Source organism: Rhinatrema bivittatum, chromosome 9 (genome assembly GCF_901001135.1).
Source record: "Rhinatrema bivittatum chromosome 9, aRhiBiv1.1, whole genome shotgun sequence".
Lineage (NCBI taxonomy): Eukaryota > Metazoa > Chordata > Amphibia > Gymnophiona > Rhinatrematidae > Rhinatrema > Rhinatrema bivittatum.
The window spans coordinates 228,213,120-228,231,312 of NC_042623.1; the positions used below are offsets into that span (position 1 = coordinate 228,213,120).

An 18,193-nucleotide genomic window follows, 5' to 3' on the forward strand; every position below is an offset into this window, starting at 1 on the left:
TGTAAAATGTTTTTCATATGCATTGAGTTGTTGTGAGGCTCGGGGGGGGGGGGGGGGGGGGGGGGGGCATGTTTCAGTGCTTTCATAGCTCTCCCCTCTGGCTGCAGGGGCAGCTTGGCTATGGCAACATAGCGCACATATTAGGGTTTGGGGAAATGGACTGAGATCAGTACTAACTAATTTTGCTCCACAGAATATGCGAGCTGGCAGGTTCTTTTATGAAAGTCTCCATGTATTTTTTACCTTCTTTCGATCCCTTTTTAATTTATGTTTAAATTATGATTGAGCAATTATCTATGCTGTCCCTGAATGTTAAAGGGCTTAATAGCCCGAGGAAACGCCAGTTTCTGCACGCTGACATTCTCCGCTCAGGGGCAGCTATTATATTATTACAAGAGACACATTTGTGGAAACGCTATGAATCCCTTCTACAGTGTTCCCTGTACCCTACACAATATTTTGCAGTGGCCACCAGTCAGGATAAATATACAGGTGTGGCTATTCTGCTGCACAAGGATTTTCAGGGTGTTAAACAACAACATTTTTCTGATCCAGAGGGGCGATATGTCATGGTACAATTTCAGCTTGAAGGTGTTACGTATACCCTGGTTAATGTCTATGCACCAGTGCAGGGTCAACCTATCTTTTACACTGCATTGGGTCACTACCTAGAGCAGGTGGTTGAAGGCCATTTGGTATTAGTTGGTGACTTTAATTTGACGCTGGATCCCAGGGTAGACAACACTAAGGGTAGTAGCTCGGGCGCAGGTACAGCCAGAGCGCGAGTAAAGAAACTAATGAAAAAATGGAATCTTATAGATGTCTGGAGGTTCCAGTACCCCCCATAGCCGAAATTATACCTTTTTTTCTAAACCCCACCAGTCCTATTCTAGGTTGGACTTTTTCCTTTTAGATAAATGTTTGTTACCACAATATTGCAAGGCTGATATTCATCCGATCACATGGATCATGCCCCAGTCGAGCTTATCTTGTATGGTTCTACCAAACAAGAGGGGGGGCGCTTCTGGACTCTCAATAACTCGTTATTGGGGGACGAACATTACTGTTCGCAACTGGAAGGGGAAATTAAAGAATATATTAATTTTAATGTACAGGATGACATTAACCCTTCAATGGTTTGGGAAGGCCTTAAAACCGTAATTAGGGGTCGATTAATAGCAAGGGCGTCCTATGTGAAAAAGATTAGGCTACACAAACAACAGCAGCTCCGGCGAGAGATCCTGGATCTGAAACGAATCCATAAACAAACCTTGAATAAGGCCTGTTATGCTAAGCTCCTGCGGGCTAGATCTGAACTCTCGTCTCTTGAGTTAGAAACTATAGCTTTCCAACTGCAGAAGCTACAACGGAACGATTTGAAGGTGGGAATAAGGCGGGTCGCTGTTTGGCTCGATACTTGCACAAACGAGTAGCCCAGCGGCAAATTACACAAATTAAATCAGAAAGGGGCACTTTGCTCACTAACGGCTCGATACTGTAAGGCCGCGGTAGAAACAGTGCGGCAGTGTCAGCGCACCCTTCCTCCCCGCACGCACAGTTCTCTTGACCTAGCGCCTGATACTCTCTTCTAATTGCATGCAAATGCATGCCGCGGCTGTGAAGCGTTAGGGAAGGGTTATGCCCGCGCAACCCATTTTACTGTATAGGCGCTTAATACAGCGCCTATACAATAACCTGGGTGCGCTGGTACCTGTCATTTCAAATGTCATTTCAAATGACAGGCACCAGGAAGTGTAAAAAACAAAATTTTTAAATACCTGTCGTGGGTCCCGGCGGGATCCGGGGGGCGGGTGGTCGCGTGTTAAATCTAGGCCGCGGGCGGGTGGGCGCCTGTTCCAGGCGGCGGGGGCGGGTGGACGCGCGTTAGTTTCAGACGGCCGGGGGGCGAGTGGTCGCGTGTTAAATCTAGGCCGGGTCGCACAGACGCGCATTCATTCACTGCCGGTGGGGGCTGCCTCTGGCAGCCCCCACGGCAGCCCCCACCGGCAGTGAATGAATGCGTGCCTGTGCGACCCCTGTGATTCGGTGCTCAAGGCAGTCACATGCCGTGACGTCGGGCGTCGTGACGTCACGCCTTCATCCAGGCGGAGGAGCCGGCGGCGAAAGCTGCCGGCTCCTCCGCCTGGATGAGTGAATGAATGCGCGCCTGTGCGACCCCTGCGATTCGGCGCTCAAGGCAGTCACATGCCGTGACGTCGGGCGTCGTGACGTCACGCCTTGAGCGCCGAATCGCAGGGGTCGCACAGGCGCGCATTCATTCACTGCCGGTGGGGGCTGCCAGAGGCAGCCCCCACCGGCAGTGGATGAATGCGCGCCTGTGCGACCCGGCCTAGATTTAACACGCGACCACCCACCCCCCGGCCGTCTGAAACTAACGCGTGTCCACCCGCCGCCGCCGCCGCCTGGAACAGGCGCCCACCCGCCCGCGGCCTAGATTTAACACGCGACCACCTGCCCCCCGGCTCCCGCCGCCGGCCGCCTGGACCCATGCGGCCCTCCGACAGGTATTTAAAAATTTTTATTTTTTTTTCTGACAGGTTTTATGTGTCCCACAGCATTACATTTTCTCGATCATCTCTGTATCGCTTTTTTTTTTATTGTGTTTTATTGTTTTTGAGTATCTTAAGCGGTGTCGATGGATTTGTTACTAGACTCACAGTCCTACCACCTACTAGGGGGAGGCGGTAAACTAACACGTTAAGGCCGCGGCAAAACAGCGGGTTACTAAGGAGATAATATCAGCGCCCGTTACAGTATCGGAGGGGAATAGCTAATTCCTTCATTATACAGCTAATTCGTTCATTTACACATCATATACATGCTGCGTGCGGAAGGGTTATGTGTCTATTTTACGAAGCGCTAAGGACGCGCGAAACTGGAGACTGTATCGCTGGATCGCCTTACTCGTCTGTATTGTGCGCTCCCAGCACGTTACAGACGGGGAATCTTTAACCGCACGTTACTGTATCGACCTGTAAGCCAGAGGATATGCGGCAAAGATTCATGGAATTTTACAGGGCCCTTTATACCGCAGATCCCCTGATTCTAACTGATCATATTGACCAGTATCTGCAGGACATAACTCTCCCTGGAATATCTGATCTTGAAAGGCAGTTTTTTGATAAAGATATTACGGAACAGGAAATAGTACAGGTGATTAAGGGGTTAAAAGTCAACAAGGCACCCGGGCTTGATGGGTACACAGCCCTATTCTACAAAAAATTCGCCACCCTAATCATTCCCTTATTGCAGGAATGGTTCAACTCATTGAAGTCTGGAAATCCTCTTACGATTAGTGCCAATGTAGCTGGGATTTCTATACTGGCCAAGCCGGGATGGGACCCGGCTGTGTGTGGATCATACAGACCTATCTCCTTGATCAATATTGACCTAAAGATTTTTGCTAAGATCCTTGCAAATAGACTAAACAGGGTCATGACCAAACTAGTACATGTGGACCAGACGGGGGTTCATACCGGGCCGCATGACGGCAGACATGGTCAGGAAGGTAGTGAACCTCATCTGGTTGGTACAGAAGCAGGGGACCCCAGCGGTATTATTGTCTATAGATGCTGAGAAGGCCTTTGATATGGTCCACTGGCCATATCTTTTCAGTGTCTTGAGGAAAATGAACTTTGGTGACTCTTTTTTGGCATGGTTGCACAATTTATATGCCCAACCCCAAGCGAGGGTAAAGGTTAATTGTATATACTCGGAACCTCTGCACATCCAGCGAGGTACATGGCAGGGGTGTCCCCTTTCACTACTTCTTTTTGCCCTTTTCTTAGAACCCTTAGCTCATCATATACGTGCCTCAGGTGATATTCATGGGGTTCACTTGGGATCGTCAGAGCACAAAATAGCTATGTTTGCGGATGATGTCCTATTTACCCTCACTAAACCAGATCTTTCACTCCCGGGGACAATTGCAGTGCTGCAAGACTTTAGTAAAGTCTCCGGGTTCAGATTAAACCTCGAAAAATCTGAAGTGCTCAATTTAACTTTAGGAGATGAACAGAGGGCGCGTTTGCAGTCCAAATTTCCCTTTAAGTGGGCGGCACATCACATTAAATACTTGGGTATACGTATTGGCAAGAATTATGGGACCTCCTGGAATTGAACTATAAACCCCTCTGGCAAACACTGTCTAAGGAATTGGACATTTGGTCTGGCTTCTCCCTCTCATGGTTGGGGCGGATAGCTGCAGTAAAAATGAATCTCTTACCACGGCTTTTGTATCTATTCCAGTCACTTCCTATATCTATCCCCAATAACATGCTGAAGTGTTGGCAAAGACGTGTTTTTAACTATATTTGGAAGCGGAAGCCACCTCAGATTCGAAGGGCAGTAATGTTTCAACCTACTAGTAGGGGGGGCTTGGGAGTCCCCAACCTACAGTGGTATTGGGTGGTCGCTCAGTTAAGGGCCATAATTATCAGGCATAAAATGTACGACCAGCCGCTTTGGGTAAATCTTGAACAGGATATAGTGGGGCGTGTGCCATTGCGGGCCATGCTTTGGCAACCTAGGGACACCTGGCTGAGAGATGGTGAAATTGCCCCTACCACAAAGACGACTTTAAATACATGGGAGAAAAGGAGGTTGCATTTTGTTGGCACTCGCTGTTATTTCTATAGTACCGCCCTTAACTATAATATAAAATTTGCAGCGGGACAAACACTTTCACACTATCACTCATTGCTCAGTAGGGGAATTGCTCAATTTGAGCATGTCTGGGGCTCTCAGGGATTTCTCACCTTTCCAGAGCTTCGGGAGAAGTGGCAGTTACATGAGCAAGATATATTCTTGTATTTGCAACTCCGACATTTTCTACTGTCAGAGAATGTGGGGGTTGAGCAATACTGGAACATTGGTGTAATAAAGCAGTCAGTCAGTCTGGCATTATTTCTAATCTTTATGGCTTCCTGGGTAATGCTGTGAGGCTCCCAGCCCCGTATGAGAAGGCTTGGGAACGTGACTTGGGCAAACATCTCACCAGAGGCCTGGGAATTAATCTTTGAAAACACAAAACGCAGCTCGATTTCGGCCACATTAACAGAAAATGGGTATAAAGTATTAATGCGATGGTACTTGACGCCTGTTCGGATACAGAAGATTGTACCACCGTTTAGTGCCGATTGTTGGAAAAAGTGTGGGGGGACTGGCACTTACTTCCATATGTGGTGGACTTGTCGAAAGGTGAACATGTTTTGGGAAGACACCCAAAAATTGGTTGCAGGTGTTCTAGGCTTAGAGGTTCCCCTAGCTCCTGAGCATGTTTTACTGAATGTGTCTCCACCAGTCCCTCACTATCAATGGTTACTCACACACCAAATCATCCTTGCAGCCAGGTGTGAGCTAGCTCTGTTTTGGAAGCGACCAAACCTCCCTACTAGGGAAGCAGTGGTAGCCCGACTTGACCATAACTGCTATCTTTATAAGCTAACTGTGATTAAAAATCATACTTTGCCTAAATATTATAGAATATGGGATCCTTATCTGACATGGAGGAATCAACTGTCAGAGTCTATGTGCAGGTATTTTATATGAGAGATGACTTGTTAATGCGCGCTACAGTGGTCTAAGAATAAGACTGTATTATATGTACTCCAGTTTATATTTTCTTGATTGCAGTACTCTGTCGGTGGGGGGGGGGGGGGGTTAATATTTCATTGACAACTTGTTGGTTGTCTAGTGTCTCACTGTTTGTATCTTTTACATGTGAAGACCAATAAAAATTGTCAATAAAAAAAAAAAAAAGAAAGATGAAGGGATATTTTCAAATGTTCAGTCTACCTTTGAGCCTCATGCTATGACTTCTTGTTCTACAACTTTGTTTACATTGATAAAGGTTTGCCTCCAGTGTATTATTTATAGTTGTTACGTTTTCTTAAGAAATTGGAAATGGATTTTACTCATGCATGCGTTGAGTAAAATCACAACTGGCTCTGCCTCTTCCTGGAGCTCAGTAATCATTCCATTATAATACGATGCATCATCTACAGTTTTTCTGAGGTATTGGTGTACTTGTGTGCATATACCTGGCTGTTCGGAGTGGTTACTACGACAGAGTACCAAAGCTTGTCTTGTGCCAAACCATTGTAGATTCTGATAAGGAAGCATAATCAGTCATATGACTTTGCTGTCCTGCATGTGGCTCCTTCTTTATTTCTGTGTCTGTAAAAGATTCATTTTATTTTTAAAAACTTCTCTGCAGCTTACATGTTCATTAAGTTCCATCTAGCCTTCTTTATCCTGATAAAAGTTTCATCAACTAATAAATAATATATAAATAAGGTTCCTGGAGGTAAATAATCAGATTGGAGCTTGCATAATTAAAATACAGATATCTTGCTTTGAAAGTTGGTACAGTATAAGAAAATTTAGAAAGCCCTTCCTTTCTTCCCAGTGAGGTTTGTGATGTAGGATTTCGTGCTGGGGCAGCAGAACACCTTTTTGGTTGAATGTGGTGGGGGACCATGCCTACCAAGATCCACCCTCTCCCTCAGTCCCCCTTCCCCCACTGGTCTCTCTCTCTCTCTCCTCCCTCTTGCTGTCCTTTGCCCCCCCCCCCCCCAAAAAAAAAAAATTGATCAGCAGCAGGAGGAATAGAGCAGTAGTATCTCAGGCAGCTTCTTTGAACTGTGCAGTTAGTCCCATGTGGTTCAAAGCAGCAGTCAGACCCAGGCAGGAAGCAACTGCTCTCCTCCTCCTGCCACAACAGCTGCTGCCTTGTCCGATCAGGCCCCAGAATTGTGGGAAGGGCCCCAATTTTGGTCAGGCCATGGCCCCTGTAGTTTGCTCCATTCTGTCGCCTATGGTTTCCTGTGTGTCTTGTAATTAAGATGCTCCATTGCCTCTAATTGGGATTTCTGTGGTATCCTCACATACAGCACGTCAGCGATCGAGCAAGCTTCTTATAGAATATTTTTGTCTGGATGATTCTCTAGGTTGCCTGGGACACGCTCCAGGAAGAATTTTCCCGCTTCATGACTGAACCGAAAGGCAAAGAACATGATGACATTTTTGACAGATTAAAGGAAGCTGTGAAAGAGGAAAGCATCAAACGTCACAAGTGGAATGAACAAGCCGAAGACAGCCTGGTAGGGTAAAGCCCAGGAAAACTGTTGTCTGACTCTCTTTCAAGTGTTAAATTACCTTTCCCTGTACATACCCGGATCAGTCCAGACTCCTGGGTTTTGCCTCCCCTCCAGCAGATGGAAACAGAGAAGTTTTGACGGACTCTGCCCTATATACTAAGGTGCCACTCTCACCCCAGAAGGATCAGGACCCAGAAACGGCTGCCGGGCAAGTTGTGTAGTACAAAAAAAAAAAAGTTTCATGGATTGTTTTTATTTTTGGCGCGCCAACTCTCCCTTAAGAACATAAGAAATTGCCATGCTGGGTCAGACCAGGTCCATCAAGCCCAGCATCCTGTTTCCAACAGAGGCCAAACCTGGCAATTACCCAAACACTAAGATCCCATGCAATTAATAGCAGTGGTATTTCCTAAATAAACTTGATTAATAGCCGTTAATGGACTTTTCCTCCAAGAACTTATCCAAACCTTTTTTGAACCCAGGTACACTAACTGCACTAACCACATCCTCTGGCAACAAATTCCAGAGCTTTATTGTGCGTTGAGTGAAAAATAATTTTCTCTGATTAGTCTTAAATGTGCTACTTGCTAACTTAATGGAATGCCCCCTAGTCCTTCTTCTATTATTTGAAAGTGTAAATAACCGATTCACATCTACCCGTTCAAGACCTCTCATGATCTTAAAGACCTCTATCATATCCCCCCTCAGCCATCTCTTCTCCAAGCTGAACAGCCCTAACCTCTTCAGCCTTTCCTCATAGGGGAGCTGTTCCATCCCCTTTATCATTTTGGTTGCCCTTCTCTGTACCTTCTCCATCGCAACAATATCTTTTTTGAGATGCGGCGACCAGAATTGTACACAGTATTCCAGGTGCGGTCTCACCATGGAGCGATAGAGGCATTATGACATTTTCCGTTTTATTAATCATTCCCTTCCTAATAATTCCTAACATTCTGTTTGCTTTTTTGACTGCTGCAGCACACTGAGCCGACGATTTTAAAGTATTATGTTGTGACGTCAGCTGGACACGCCTCCTTCTGTGACGTCAGACCTCCTTCTGTGACCTCAGATGCTGGGGGGATGTAAACCCGGCGTCTGCTAGGTTCCCTTGCCTTGCAACGCGGTTACCTAGAAGGTTGCTGTTCCTGCTCAGCCTGCCTGCCTGCCAGTCTACCTGCCTGCCTGCCTGCCAGTCTACCTGCCTGCCTGCTTACCTGAACTGACTTCGACTTGTCTCATCGCTCCATATTCTGCTGCCTGCCCAGACCTCGGTCCGTCTGTCTTCGCTGCCTCTGGTGGCCCATCCAGCTTCTACTCCGCTCCTGGTCTTCTTCCACAGCGCCTTATCTCCTAAGTCCCAGCGGTCCGGGTCCCTACAGGCTCCTCCTGGGGGACCGCGGACTTCCAGGGCGAAGCCGCCTAAGTCCTAGCGATCCGGATCCCAACAGCTCCTCTGGGGGGGTCACGGGTTTCCAGGTGAAGATTCGGCTCCAGCAGCGTGTGCCTGCCTCCCGACCGTCCTCCATCGTCGGTCGGCCCAAGGATCTACTTCCGGATTACAATAGTTTGCAAGGCCATGGATCCGGCAGACCTCGCCGGCCTTCAAGCCATTCCCGGACTGGCTCAACGGCTAGTACAGCAGCAACAGGTCTTGGACAACCTGGCTGCCACTGTGGAGCAGCTGGCTGCTAGGATGGATGCTGGTCCACCAGCACCGGACCCGGTTCCGGCTCCGGTGGTGACCCTTCACACTCCTACGCAACTCCCGGCGCCAGCACGGTACGCGGGAGATTCCAAGGCTTGCAGAGGCTTTCTGAACCAATGCTTCGTAAGGTTCGCTCTCCTGCCCAACCAGTTCCCCTCAGACGCCGTCAAGGTGGCCTACATCTTCTCGCTGCTGGCTCTGAACTGGGCATCTCCTATGTGGGAGAAGAACGACCCAGCTCTGAACGACTTGAATGTCTTCGTAGCTGATTTCAAGGCAGCCTTTGAACCAGCTCGCCAGACCTCCGCAACCTCCGAATTGCTTCAACTCAGGCAGGGAACTCGGTCCCTGGCCGATTATGCTTTGGAGTTCCGTACCCTCGCACTGGAGGTCGGATGGCGGGACGACGCCCTCCGTGGAATCTTCTTAGAGGGACTTGCTGCAAGGATAAAAGACGAATTGGCGGCTCGAGACCTTCTGGAGGACCTCAACGCTCTCATCGAAGTAGCTGGCCGCATCGATAGCCGCCTTCAGCAGAGGGCCAAAGAGGGGCGTCCTCTCCGCCGTTTAGTCCCGCTGGCTCCAACCTCTCCTCGCCCATTCACACCGGGCCCACGGGGGGCTAGCACGTCCACGGAAGCCACATCCGAGGAGCCCATGCAGCTGGGAAGAGCGTTCCTGACACCTGAAGAAAGGCAGCGCCGCCGTAGTATGGGTTTGTGCCTGTACTGCGGGGGCAAAGGTCACTTCCTCGTTCAGTGCAAAGAGCGAGCGGAAAACTCCCGCGCCTAGGAGTAAGGGAGGAGTGCCTCCTAGGTGGTTTGAATGCTGCTCATCAATGTACCGTTTCTATAACCCTCAGATATCCCGGAGGGTCTTTCAAGACTCAGGCACTCATTGACTCTGGGGCAGGAGGGAACTTCATCACTGCCAATCTTGTACATCAGCTCCGCCTGGCCACACAATCCCAGAAGCCTCCTTTACGGATTACATCCATATAAGGTACCTGCCTGCCTGGCCACATTTCTACCGAGACTGCACCACTGACCATGCAGACCGGGATCCTACATTTTGAGGAGATCTCGTTTTTGGTTCTGGAGAAGTCAGTTCATCCGGTGGTCCTCGGCCTACCCTGGCTCCAGCAGCACTCTCCAGTGATCCAATGGAGCGATTTGCAAATTACCCAATGGAGTCCTCACTGCTTCAAATCTTGTATCAAGTCTCTACCAGTCCAGCACATTCCCTTGGCTCACACCGGCTTCACCCTTCCCAGTCATTATGCGGACTACACGGACGTATTTTCTAAGGAAAAAGCAGAACTTTTGCCCCAACATCGTCCTTTCGATTGCGCCATCGAACTGGTGTCTGGGGCAACTCCACCCCGAGGCAGGGTGTATCCACTATCATAACCTGAAACCAAAGCAATGTCTGAATACATTGCTGAGAACCTCGCCAAGGGGTTTATCCGACATTCAACGTCACCCGCAGGGGCGGGATTCTCCTTCGTGGCAAAAAAGGGGGCCGACATGCGCGTTTGGTCAGCCGAGGCATGTCAGGCCTTCAAGGATTTAAAGGAGGCCTTCCTGTTGGACACTTGTCTGCGCCATCCGGATCCGTCAAGGCCCTTCTTTGTGGAGGTTGACGCCTCCAATATAGCTGTGGGGGCAGTACTGTCTCAAAGCTCCGACGCCGGGCATTTGTTGCTTTGCTCCTACTTCTCAAGGAAGTTTACGCCAGCCGAAGGTAATTACGGTATAGGAGACAAGGAACTGCTTGCCATTAAGTTGGCACTTGAAGAATGGAGACAGTGGCTGGAGGGAGCCGCTCACACCATCACGATCTATACCGACCATAAGAACCTGGAGTTCCTCAGCCAAGCTCAACGACTCAACCCAAGGCAAGCACGATGGTCACTATTCTTTAGTCGCTTCGATTTTACCCTCAAATATCGTCCAGCATCTAAGAATGTTCGAGCGGATGCGCTCTCTCGGAATGACATCATGGAAGAAAAGGAGGAACCCCTTCAACACGTCATCGACCCAGCAAAGATCGAACTAGCCAGCACCACAATCTCTACACAGGGCAGAATAGTTGTTCCACACAAAGACCGGAAGAAAGTCCTGCAATGGGCCCACAATTCCCTCATTGGAGGCCACGCCGGCAGAGGGAGGACGCTCGATCTATTGAACTGTCATTATTGGTGGCCCCGAGTCCGGCAGGATGTGCAACTTTATGTAGACTCGTGCCCGGTATGTGCCCGACAGAAGCCTCTCGGCGGCCGACCCTGGGGTCTTCTACAACCTCTATCAATACCTACAGAACCATGGACTCACATTGCCACAGACTTCGTGGTGGACTTGCCTCCTTCCGAGGGTAACACAGTAATCTGGGTCACCGTAGACCGGTTTTCTAAGATGGTACATTTGGTACCATTACCTAAGCTTCCGTCTGCACCAGAGCTAGCACTTCTTTTCACGCAACATATCTTCCGGGCCCACGGCCTTCCACAGAGCATTGTCTCCGATCGGGGACCCCAATTCACAGCCCGGTATTGGCGTGCCCTCTGCAAAAGGTTTGGGGTACAACTGAACTTGTCTACCGCTTTCCACCCACAGTCTAACGGGCAAACCGAGCGGATGAACCGTTCCCTCAAGAAGTTTCTCCGAAGCTTCATTTCGCAGAGAAAGGACAACTGGGTCTCCCTCCTTCCTTGGGCTGAGTTCGCCTATAATAACCACACTCACTCGGTTACTGGGCAATCTCCCTTTCAAACGGTCTTCGGACGCCACCTCAGGACACCCGTCCCGGTACCTATCGATGTCGCTTCTCCGGCGACCCAGACAGTGGCTACCCAACTTCACGATCTCTGGAGAGCCCTTCAGCGACATCTCACCTCTGCAGCAAAGAAAGCACAAAGCTGTGCAAACCGCCACCGACGTGCCGCTCCAACACTTCTACCCAGTACTAAAGTATGGTTAAGTACCAAGAATCTCCACTTAGCTGGACAATCACGTAAGTTGGCATCCAGATACTGCGGCCCTTTCCAGGTGGCAGAACGAGTTGGTCTGGTGTCCTATAGACTTCGTCTGCCATCCTCCAGGCGAATCCACAACGTATTTCATGTGTCATTGTTGAAACCAGTGGTATTCTCCCGTTTCCATTGGCTCACGCCGGATGCAATCTCCACCTCCCCGAACGAAGATCCTGTTTACCAAGTACGGGACGTACGCTTCCACAACCGCCGATGGGAGTATCTATTGGCCTGGGAGGGCTGCGGATCTGAGGAGGACTCTTGGGAACCTGCTCGAAATATACTGGACAAGTCCCTGTTAACCCAGTTTCATCACGACTATCCCAATAAACCTGGACCCTTGAGGAGGGGGCGTAAGAGGGGGGGTACTGTTGTGACATCAGCTGGACACGCCTCCTTCTGTGACCTCAGATGCTGGGGAGATGTAAACCCGGCGTCTGCTATGTTCCCTTGCCTTGCAACGCGGTTACCTAGAAGGTTGCTGTTCCTGCTCAGCCTGCCTGCCAGTCTACCAGCCTGCCTGCCAAGTCTACCTGCCAGCCTACCTGCCTGCCTGCCAGTCTACCTGCCTGCCTGCTTACCTGAACTGACTCCGACTTGTCTCATCGCTCCATATTCTGCTGCCTGCCCAGACCTCGGTCCGTCTGTCTTCGCTGCCTCTGGTGGCCCGTCCAGCTTCTACTCCGCTCCTGGTCTTCTTCCACAGCGCCATCTCCTAAGTCCCAGCGGTCCGGGTCCCAACAGCTCCTCTGGGGGGGGGGGTCACGGGTTTCCAGGTGAAGATTCGGCTCCAGCAGCGTGTGTCTGCCTCCCGACCGTCCTCCATCATCGGTCGGCCCAAGGATCCACTTCCGGATTACATCATATTATCCACTATGATGCCTAGATCTTTTTCCTGGGTGGTAGCTCCTAATATGGAACCTAACATCGTGTAACTACAGAAAGGGTTATTTTTCCCTATATGCAACACCTTGCACTTGTCCACATTAAATTTCATCTGCCATTTGGATGCCCAATCTTCCAGTCTTGCAAGGTCCTCCTGTAATGTATCACAATCCGCTTGTGATTTAACTACTTTGAATAATTTTGTATCATCCGCAAATTTGATAATCTCACTCATCGTCTTCCTTTCCAGATCATTTATATATATATATATATTGAAAAGCACCAGTCCAAGTACAGATCCCTGAGGCACTCCACTGTTTACCCTTTTCCACTGAGAAAATTGACCATTTAATCCTACTGTTTCCTGTCTTTTAACCAGTTTGTAATCCACAAAAGGACATAGTCTCCTATCCCATGACTTTTTAGTTTTCTTCGAAGCCTCTCATGAGGGACTTTGTCAAACGCCTTCGGAAAATCCTCCCTGCTGCGACTGATCAAGTTCCCTTAATTTTCACATCGTTTTTTCTTACTTTTTCTTTCTTTGCTCTGTCGTGATGCCCCGGAGCTCAGCTTATCTTCCCGGGGGGGAGGGACCCTCCGTTTTAGTTTGGGAGGGAAGGTTCTGTGCGCACAAGGCTCCTTCGGGGCTTCCTGCATCTAGTTCTGCTACAGATGATCCGTTCCCGCTGAGCATGGGAACAGAAGCCATCTTGAGCTCCTTTAGGGAAGCCACGAGGGCCGCGATGGGGGAGGGGAATGTTTCCACCTCCTCTCTCTCCTGAACAGCGGGCGGCCCGGCAGGTCCAGACTCTCCGGAATCGGAGGATAGCCCTGAGGGGGCTACAGATTCCTCCTCCTCTTTTTCATCAGAATTCATCCTGCTTCTTCATAAGGCCAGGAAGGCTGGGAAGAAGCAGGCTGGGGAGAAGTTCGCTTTGCTGGATCCTGACAAAGCTAGCAGAAAGAGGTCCAGGTCTAAGGTGAGCTCTGGCAAGGACCCTGGAAAAGTTAAATGCCCATTTAAGGTCCTTAGTGTCCCATATGGACTCGGATTCCTCGGTATCTGAGTACCAAGACCTGCAGTCTAATCCCCCAATGGGAGTAGATGGAGATGCGGACCAGCGACAGGAGTCGGGCCGCGGTACCTAGTCGGTCGAAGGGGACAACCCTAAGGTGGTCTGCCTCTTTAGAAAGGAGGAACTGGTACATATTATCCCTGCGATTCTGGGGGAGTTAGGTCTTGAGGTGCCACCAGAGGACACTAAGCTGGGGGCTATGGATCCAATTTTATTGGGCCTGAGGGACCCAACCACCTCCTTTCCTTTTCACTTCTTGGTTATAGATTTACTATTTAAGGAATGGGACACCCCAGACCTGGGCTTGAAGGCGAGTAAGGCTATGGATAAGCTGTGTCCTCTGCCAGAGGAGGCTTTAAAGCTACTCCGAGTTCCCAAGGTGGATGCAGCGGTGTCGGCAGTCACCAAAAAGACCACCATCCTGGTGACTGGAGCGACGGCCCTCAAAGACCTGCAGGACAGGAAGTTGGAACTTCAACTTTAAAAGATATTTGAAGTGTCAGCCCTGGGAGTCCGAACTGCCATGTGCAGCAGTTTTTCTTTACGTGCGGGCCTTCGCTGGATGCAGCAACTACAGGCCAACGAAGGTCTTTCGGAGGAAGAGGCACTCCAGACTGCTCGCCTAGAAGCAGTGTTCCCTGTACGTACCCAGATCAGTCCAGACAGTGGATTGAGCCTCCTATCCAGCAGATGGAGACAGAGAAAAACTGAAAGGGTATCCTATATCAGGACAGAACCTACCCTGCATCCCTTCAGTATTTCTCTGTCTCCAGCAGATTCAGACAGTAGAATCTGCAGGTCCCTTCTTTTCCTCAATTTCTCTTTCCCTTTGTGGTTTTCTTCTCAGATTTTTTGCAAGATCAAGCAAGTATTCACTATCCTTTTGTAATTTGGGGAAAAAAAGGATCCAAATTGTTTTTATGCACTGTTTCTCTGATTGCATTCAAGACTTCTGCTCTAACGGAGGCAGCTCTGTCTCCTCGCTTAATGGTGCGGACGCGCTTTACGATTTATTGCGGACTTCGGCCAGGTCCATGGTGTCAGCAGTCTCTGCGTGCAGACTTCTGTGGTTACGGAATTGGGCTGTGGATGTTTCATCAAAAGCTCAGCTCGGCTCGTTGCCTTTTAAAGGCAAGTTGCTGTTTGGAAAGGACTTGGAGGACAAGATTCAGTCCCTGGGCTAGAATAAGGTACATAGATTGCCAGAGGATCGACCCAAGTCGAGGGGCTCCTTTCCTACTCGGACTCGCTTTCGGGGAAATCAAAGCTTTCGACTGTCTCGATCTTCGGGTCCTTCCTTTCGCCAGAGTTTAAACAGGCAGCAGACATGGTCTCAGTCCTTTTGAGGCCACCGGTTCGGTAGATCTGGTAATGCCCAGTCTGCCCCTGGAATCAAATCCTCGCAGTGAAATGAGGCCGGTCCATTCTTCAGCTCCGGTCGTGGGGGGCAGGCTGTCGCTCTTTTACGAGGAATGGACCAAGTTGACATTGGACCAGTGGGTCCTTACCGTGATAAGACAAGGTTATGTGTTAGATTTTGTACGTCTGCCTCGGGACAGGTTCCTGGTCTCCGTGCGCGTACGAGGAAAAACGAAAGTCGTTACAGCGCCTTCTCGAGCTGGGCACCATACGCTGGTCCCAGCTGAGGAACAAAGGAGAGGCTGCTATTCCATCTACTTCACGGTCCCCAAGAAGAAGGGGACCTTCCGGCCCATCCTAGACTTATTGTCAACAGATGCCTCCAGGTTCCTCGGTTCCGTATGGAGACTGAGGTCAGTCATTGCTTCAGTGCGAAAGGGGGAATTTCTGGCGCCTCTGGACTTAAAGGAGGCTTACTTGCATATTGGCATCCGGGACGCCCACCAGAAGTTCCTGCGATTCTTCATCCTGGGACAGCATTACCAATTTCAAGCGCTATCTTTGGGGCTAGCCACTGCACCCAGGACCTTTACCAAGGTGATGGTAGCAGCACAACTTCGGAGAGAAGGATTGTTGGTACATCCGTACCTAGACGACTGGCTAATTCGAGCCAAATTGGAAGCGCTTTGCCAGTTGACAATTCACAGGGTGCTACAGCTGTTGAGGTCACTCGGTTGGGTGATCAACCTTGCCAAGAGTCGCCTGGTTCCCTCCCAATCCCTGGAATTTCTGGGAGCGCTATTCAACACACAACAGAGGAGAGTGTTCCTTACTGTGGACCATATTTCAAAGCTGCAGGGTCAGGTGCAAGACCTGTTGACCAAACACCCTCCCAGAGTGTGGGATTGCTTGAGGGTCCTAAGATCAATGACTTCCATTCTGGAGTTAGTGCCATGGGCATTTGCTCATATGCGGCCTTTACAATCCACATTGCTTTCCCGGTGGAATCCAGTCTCAGAGCAATTCCATCTGCCCCTTCCTCTTACGGAGTCTGCACGGTCCAGTCTAGATTGGTGGCTCCTCTCGGATAACTTAGCATGCGGAGTATCATTGGTAATGCCCGAGTGGACAGTGGTCACTACAGATACCAGCCTCTCTGGCTGGGGAGCAGTTTGTCTGGAGAAATCTGTCCAAGGTCAATGGTCCCAGATGGAGTCTCAGTGGTTGATCAATCGTCTGGAGACCAGAGCTGTGTATTTGGCGTTACAAGCTTTCCTTCCACTCCTCCAGGGGAAGTTGGTCAGGGTGCTGTCCGACAATGCGACCACGGTGGCATATATCAATTGCCAAGGAGGGACTAAAAACCAACCAGTGGCGATAGAAGCTCAGCAGCTGATACATTGGGCGGAACAGCACCTGGTCAGCATTGCGGCATCTCACATAGCCGGTGTCGACAACATGCAGGCAGGTTTTCTAAGTCTGAACCGTCTCGATACCAGGGAATGGGAGTTGGCAGACGAGGCTTTTCAGCTCATATGCAACACTTTGGCACGCCCAGCACGGATCTGATGGCGACATTCAAGAATGCCAAGGCTTCGCATTTCTTCGGTCGGCACAGGGAGACAGGAGCCGAAGGCATGGATGCTTTAGTCCTCCCCTGGCCGATGAACGTGTTGCTGTACGTCTTTCCTCCATGGCCTCTGATCGGAAAGGTGCTTTGGCGAATAGAACTCCACCTGGCGGAGGTGATCCTGGTGGCTCTGGAGTGGCCGAGACGCCCATGGTTCGCAGATCTACGCAATCTAGCCGTGGCGGAACTGCTACGTCTAAGAGATTTCCCGACTCTTCTTCATTAGGGTCCCGTCTGCTTGGAAGGGGCGGTTCGCTTTTGTCTAGCGGCATGGCTTTTGAGAGGCGACGTTTGAAGAGTAAAGGATATTCGGACGCGGTGGTGGCGACTCTTCTAAGGTCACGCAAGCCCTCCACTTCCTTGGCCTATGTCCGGGTGTGGAAAGTATTTGAAGCTTGGTGCGTTGAACAGGGCATAGTTCCGTTCCGAGCGCCGGTGTCTGATATTTTGTGTTTCCTGCAGGCTGATCTATCCAAGGGTTTATTGTGTAGTTCTCTCAAGGTGCAGGTAGCAGCTCTCGGTTGTTTACATGGTACCATTCAAGGAGCGGCATTATCGACGCATCCGGATGTGGCGCGTTTCCTTCGAGGGGCAAAGCACTTGAGATCTCCGATTCGATCTCCTTGCCCTGCTTGGAGTCTGAATTTAGTTCTCAAGGCTTCGTGTGCTCCGCCTTTTGAGCCTTTAAAGAGGGCGACGATGAAGGATCTTACATTAAAGGTGATGTTTCTAGTGGCTATCACATCTGCTCGTCTGATGTCAGAGCTTCAAGCGATATCCTGCAGAGAACCTTTCTTGCGAATTTCTGATACGGGAGTCTCTTTGCGAACGGAACGGTTCCTTCCTTTCTTCCAAAGGTAGTTTCCTCTCTTCATTTAAATCAGTCAGTGGAGCTCCCGTCCTTCCCTGATTTGGACAGGTCGGATCCTCTCTCTACAAACTTACGGAAGCTGGATGTTCGCAGGGCGTTACTGCGTTATCTGGAAGTTACCAATGCGTTTCGTCTGTCCGACCATTTGTTTGTGCTGTTGAGTGGTCCAAGGTGAGGTAATACAGCATCTAAAACTACGATAGCTCGATGGATGAAAGAGGCTATAAGTTCAGAATACTTGTTGCGCAGCAGGCCTCTACCGGTTGGACTTCAAGCACATTCTACCTGTTTGCAGGCGGCGTCATGGGTGGAATGCCAAGTCTCACCGCAAGAAATTTGCAGGGCAGCTACATGGAAGTCCTTACACACCTTCGCGAGGCATTACAGATTGGATGTCCAGGTGCTGGGGGATTTGGAGAAGGAGTGCTCCGAGCAGGCCTCTCCGGATCCCAGCCCAGGTAAAAAAAAAAAAACTCTGGTACATCCCAGGAGTCTGGACCGATCCGGGTACTTAC

General features: G+C 49.9%; 1 protein-coding gene across 2 annotated transcripts in view; it reads left to right on the forward strand.

Annotated features, from left to right (window-relative positions):
• Positions 1-18,193, forward strand: part of OPA1 (OPA1 mitochondrial dynamin like GTPase) — a 568,764-nt gene that overhangs the window by 318,492 nt on the left and 232,079 nt on the right. For both annotated transcript variants that reach the window (XM_029616769.1, XM_029616770.1), the window contains one exon: positions 6,972-7,124. In XM_029616769.1, coding sequence (XP_029472629.1) covers positions 6,972-7,124 — 153 coding nt within the window. The remainder of the gene's footprint in view (positions 1-6,971; positions 7,125-18,193) is intronic.